The 5,931-nt window shown below is 46.1% G+C and overlaps 1 protein-coding gene across 2 annotated transcripts; it reads left to right on the top strand.

Annotated features, from left to right (window-relative positions):
* The first annotated feature begins 1,643 nt into the window (after positions 1-1,643).
* On the top strand, positions 1,644-5,477 carry LOC123190436 (imidazoleglycerol-phosphate dehydratase 3, chloroplastic). 2 transcript variants are annotated; one of them, XM_044603073.1, is made up of 8 exons: positions 1,645-2,080; positions 2,211-2,338; positions 3,184-3,288; positions 3,521-3,613; positions 4,120-4,194; positions 4,480-4,542; positions 4,682-4,791; positions 5,058-5,477. In XM_044603073.1, exons 1-8 carry the CDS (start codon positions 1,873-1,875, stop codon positions 5,083-5,085), a joined length of 810 nt encoding a protein of 269 aa, XP_044459008.1. In that variant the 5' UTR covers positions 1,645-1,872; the 3' UTR covers positions 5,086-5,477. The 2 variants fall into 2 exon arrangements, with proteins under 2 accessions (XP_044459009.1, XP_044459008.1); XM_044603074.1 differs by lacking the exon at positions 4,480-4,542 and having other exon boundaries at positions 1,644-2,080.
* Positions 5,478-5,931: the final 454 nt, after the last annotated feature.

Here is a 5,931-nt window from a genome sequence, read left to right on the forward strand (position 1 = left end):
TTTGATGGGTGTAATCATGGATGTAGATACGGCTGCACGTAGCTGTTCCCGGGTGAATACGCGTACGCATCATTGGCTATCCTGCAGCTTCGCATCGCTTGCACCCGTCACCGTCGTATTAACTTGAGCTTCTATTTTTGAATCTGTACATATATAACGAAAAGGGGTTTGCCCTCATTTATGTTATAAACTATAAAGCAACCATCACCTACGAGATGCGCAGAAAAGAACCGCTTAGAGCCAATGAACACCACCATCAAGAGCGATCTCATTTGGGAAGGTGTGTGACGAACCACGCCGGACCAAAGACTCCAAGAAGATGCTCTCCAAAAAGGGTACGACCACAGAATCTCGGCACCATCCGATTCGAAGATCAAGTTTTCACTTGGAGCTAGACGGAAGGAGAGGGAGCACCATGACAGAGCCTACAGGAAGGAACCCGACGTCCGCAGACGTTGTCACTGTCAGCCAGTGTATGGACTAGGCAAGTGACGTACCCCGATGCTTCAACCCCCCCCCCCCCACCCCCCACCCCTGTCGCATCCCCGTTCCGCCAAACCACCCGCAGCCATGCCGCCCGAGCGGCCATGCCTGCTCGCCCGCAACCGAGACACACAGACCGCCCACGATTAACGCGCCTCCGACCGTCAGGACCGCCGACCTGCCACCGGGCCACCATGAGAGACACCAAAGAACACGACTTTGACCCGATCCATGCCCCCAACCGTCTTCGGAACCGCCGGCGGACACCTTGCCACGAGATGGACCGCGACCATATGCCGACTGGGAGAAGGGGAAGGTGAAGGAGCAACACATGACCAAGACCGGCACCCCTGTGCCGGCGACGGGGCACACAACGGCGCTCTTGTCCCCCTACCAGCCTTCCCCCGAAGCCACAGGTCTAGACAAGCCGGAGCGCACCAGCCACCGCCCGACGCCGAAGAGGAGGGAAGCCAGATCCGCTGCCGTTTACCTATGGCGACAACTGGGCTTCGCCTGCTCGCGCCCCCTAGCGGTGACGAGGGAGGGGGAGAGGAGGAGGGGAGGGTGAGCAGCGGTGCTAGGGTTAGTCTCCCGGACGCTCGAGGGAGCATCGCGGGAGGAGGGAGGGGCCTGTTTTTCCAAGGATTCACTTCCAAGCAGTACATATATTTAGATGGTATTTTTATTAGAAAGCGAAAGCGACACAATTTTTTTTAAAACTTTGGGAACTTTATTAAGTCAAAAAACCGTTACATCGTCCACCCTCCAACTTACAATTGATGATGGCGACTCCTCAATCCACATTGAGGGTGAGAAAGCGACGCATTGCACACAGAAAAATGCTATAATCTGTTTGTTGAAACACAAAAAAACTTTTCAGTTTTATATAACCTAACGTATTGTCATCACTACCTTTTCTTTTTGAGAAATCACTGCCATCGCTACTTTTCTTTTTGAGAAATCATTGTCATCACTACTGAAAGAGAGTGTCTATCCCCTCAAAAAAGAATTTTTTTTTGAGAATCCCCTAAAAAAAGAAGAGAGAGAATCTCTATCCCCGACTGGCCCATTTGTCCAGGCAGTAGGGAGGGACACCGTGACCCAACACGGCCCAAGTTCCTCCGGCCCAACTCAAGTCTCTGGCTACCTTTCCTCCCGCACCGGAGGCGCAGCCGCTGACGACCCCCTACCCCTACACCTCCTCACTCCGCCGCCGCTGACCCTACGCCGACACCCACCCCCGCCGCTCTGTTGCCGAGCGTGCTCGATCCGAGCTCCAGTTCCGGTGCAGCTTGGCCGAGTTTCCCAGCCACTAGCTCAAACCCAACCCAGGCCTGCTCGATTTCGCTTCCTTGACATCGCCCGCGCACCCACCGCGAGCAGTCGCTGATGACCACCGCGCCGGTCGTCTCCCCCTCGCTCTCCCGACTACACTCCGCGCCGGCCTCTCCGTTCCCCAAAGCCCCCGTTGGGTCCGGGGCTGGGGTCGCCTTCCCCGCCCGGCCGTACGGGCCATCGCTTCGCCTGAGGTCGGCCGTCATGGCTGCCAGCGGCGTCGGCGGGAACGGCTCTCCGATGGCGCCTGAGGAATCCGCAGGTGGTTTGATTTCTACTCTGCTTGCTATGCTGCTTCGTGCATGATTTGTACCTGTGTTATCATTGCCGAAGTCATCGTTGTTCAGCTTCTCTGCTAGCTACGTATCTCTTATTCTGTTCATTGTTTTCAGTGTCGTCTAGGTTGGGGGAGGTCAAGAGGGTAACCAAGGAGACAAATGTGCATGTCAAGATCAACCTGGACGGCACTGGTGTTGCAAACTCCAGCACAGGGATACCCTTCTTGGATCACATGCTTGATGTGAGTCTGGTTTACTCCTCATGTCAGTAGTTGTGGGTTGAGGATTTTATTTAGATAATTGTATATCCTCCATTTTTCAGCAAAAAAAGCGGGTAGCTATTTTTATTTTCACCTAAGTTTTTTTGGAAGCAAGAAGTGATATCTATCGCATCTGCTCTGCGTGAAGAAGACCAAACAAGGGCAAAACGGAACAATACCTTAACTCGAACCCCCAAAATAGATTAACGGAACAAAAATGGCAAGTAGCGTTCTGAATTTGTGTTGGTCAAAGCCTACATAGACGGCATGCTAACTTCAGATGTTTAAGAGCATGATTAGTACAATCCTGTTATTATTAGGAGAAAGTGATGTATACATGACTTAGCCTGAAGGGGTCCTTGCTGTAAGAAGTCTGTTTCCTTGCGAGTTCCACGTGTTCCAGGTGACTGAGCAATTAGGACGGGGATTCCTATTTGAGTTCTCTTTCCCTAGGGTGATGTGATCCATGCGAAGATTGTTACTCCCTTCTTATTAACTAATGTTTGTATGTGTGAAATGTAAGGCTTTTGTTATTCCACATCAGTGACAAACTGACAGCAATGACCACTGTGGATGACAGGCCCTTACATCTGAAATCAATACGTGAAACGCGACTGCAGTAAAGTGCTAGCGTAGCAAAAACCAACACAAGTAGAGAAAAAATTATTGAGAAGTATTTCTGTTTTCAGATTGATGCACTCTGAATGGTCCAGAATTATGTTCTGTATATATCTTGTGCTTGACAGTAGAAGGTTCTAACTCATGCCGTGTGAGTGTTTTTTCTTCTGGTCAAAGCTAGGCATTAACTTTCAGTTTGCAACTTACAGCAACTGGCATCTCATGGACTGTTTGATGTATACGTGAAGGCGACGGGTGACACACACATTGATGATCATCACTCAAATGAGGATATTGCTTTAGCAATTGGAACGGTGATTTTTCTTTTTTCTTTTGTACTATTATTTTTTAACTTGACGTTAGTACTTCTAGAAACAGTTATACGGTTGTTTACCAGAAGTTGGGACATCCAGTTTGACCTCACTGCTAAATTTGCACACTATATTTCTGTTTTTTTACCTGATTCTGAACTATCCTAAGTTTAATGTTCTGCTATATTACAGGCAGAATTTTACCGTGGTGACTCATTTTGGAATTTTCTTTTAGGCATTACTTCAAGCACTTGGTGACCGAAAAGGAATTAACCGGTTCGGGCATTTTACAGCACCACTTGATGAGGCAGCAGTTGAGGTTATACTGGTATGCAGGACCATCTTCTGCATTTAGATACTATGCCTGCAACCTCCATTCAGGAGGGTGCATGTCTATGTTGGGCATTTATGAGCTTATGAAGCTCTCACCCTTTGCTAACACATAACTGAATTACAACTTCCATCTGTCTGGTTCTTAACTTGGATAATGACCAGGCATTAAATAATTTCGTTCTCTTATTTCGGAGCATCTCATGCTATGATAGATTGGTATGTATGAAGATTTTGACTGTTGAGGACTATTATCAAAATGCTAGTCCTTTTGCTTTGCTTTTGTCAAAGTTTTTCTGACTCATCCATCTAACATAAGTTGAAGACTTGAATGATAGCAAGGCAATTATTTTACTCTATCATATCTTAATTTTGAGTTACCTATTTTCGTTCAACATTTCTGACATTTTGTCAGGGTGTATATACGAATATCTACTTAACAGTTAAACTGTGCCTTGTTGAACTTGGATGTTTGCCAGTCATTCCTTTTCTTCCTATATCCAGGATCTATCTGGTCGACCTCATTTGAGTTGCGGCTTAAGCATTCCTACCGAGAGAGTTGGCACATATGATACACAGGTAATTTGTAAAATTTTGACAGCTATTTTCAATTGTCTGCTATTTATGTCAGGCTTAAGAATGATTTCCATTGCCAAAATATGACTTATTCAGTTCAATTTTACTTTAGATTATCATTTCTGCTTTCTGTTTTGTTAAATTTGAACGTTCCTCCCCCAGAGATATTTCTAACAGATCTTTGCAATATCTCTTGGTCGTTTTTTGAGTTAGGGCGATCAGATCTTCTTACACTGTATGTCGCTACTATCAACTTAGGCAAACAATAATTTAATTATTTTATGACAGCTAGTTGAGCACTTTTTCCAGTCCCTTGTGAATACATCTGGCATGACGCTTCACATCCGTCAGGTATATGTTGCTTCGGTTTCAAAGAAATCCTCTTCCTAACCTTTGGGTCAATGACATGAATCAGTATAACTGTTTTCACCCTAGTTAAGTGAATAACATACATGACCCTGCACTCACTCTTTTTTTTTCCCTTTACAAGCTTGCGGGGAACAACTCACACCATATTATCGAGGCAACTTTCAAAGCATTTGCCAGGGCGCTTCGGCAAGCAACGGAATATGACTTACGCCGACGTGGCACTATCCCCAGGTTTGTGTCCTCACTACAAATATTGTTCGGGGAAATCTGTAGAGTGAATGGTAGCCATTTCATAGATGTTTCAGAAACTATTGCCTCCCACAAAATTCTGGGAAAAAAGAGAAAAGAAGCACCGAGCTGCTGTTGCTTCTCGGTGCCTAATATGTTAGATGATAGAGCGGAACCAGAATGTAATGCGCCTTAATAACAATGTTTAGCCTGTAACGATTTTTCATGCATCGGTTTCCCTGAGTGTGTCTTGCTCTAACCAATCGCAGCTCAAAAGGTGTTCTGTCAAGGTCTTAGTGTTGCAATGCAAGATCAAAAACTGGATGCACGCTATTCGCCCTCGAAGAAACAGATGGGTGGTCGCCTGCTATGTCTCTGTCGCTACTTGGACTTGCAGTCCGCGGGGTTTGGAACAAGAACAGCATGGAAATTGCTTGCTATCCTGTTGTCATGGTTTGTTTATCTTGCTACCATTGGCATACTGTATCTGCTCGCAACTGCAGTTTTGCCGGACAGCGCGTACGTCTGAAGATGAAAAAGCTGCAAACGGCTTGACATTCTGAAAGTTATTACCTCTGATATATGGATTCATCATTGGTTTGTGCGGTGTTGCGCCTGTAATAATGGTTTGGCCATTCAAAAGAGTAAAATGAAATAGAATAATACTCTGTGTGCCGTTTGCACCTCCAGTCGATCAATCTTCATCTGGTGATGATGACTGCCTAGTCGATGGTACGGTACGCATGAGCTCGCCACGTGCCCCGTAGTGCCTGTTTGGTTCAGTCCGAGGTCCATCTTTGAGCTTGATTGGCCTCGAACTGTCAGCAAATAGGCTAGCTTTTCTTTTTTTAGGGCTGATTATAGTACTATATACTAGTATAGATGGGTAAAGAAAACTGGAAGGAAGTCAGGGCTGGGAACCCCTCGACCAAACGATTCGTTCCGTTGTGGGGACGCACAGCCCAAACGCCTCCAGGACGCCAGGCCTTTTCCCTGCAAAAATAAAAAAGGAACAAAAAGCCCGCTAATAATGAATTAAATGAAAAACCTAGATCTTGTTTTTTTCTCATAAATAAAAGCCCAGTTTTTGCTCAGCTATGAAAAAATGCCATCATCTTAGCAGAATAAAAAAAATGAAAATTC

This window comes from Triticum aestivum, chromosome 2A (assembly GCF_018294505.1).
Source record: "Triticum aestivum cultivar Chinese Spring chromosome 2A, IWGSC CS RefSeq v2.1, whole genome shotgun sequence".
Classification (NCBI taxonomy): Eukaryota; Viridiplantae; Streptophyta; class Magnoliopsida; order Poales; family Poaceae; genus Triticum; species Triticum aestivum.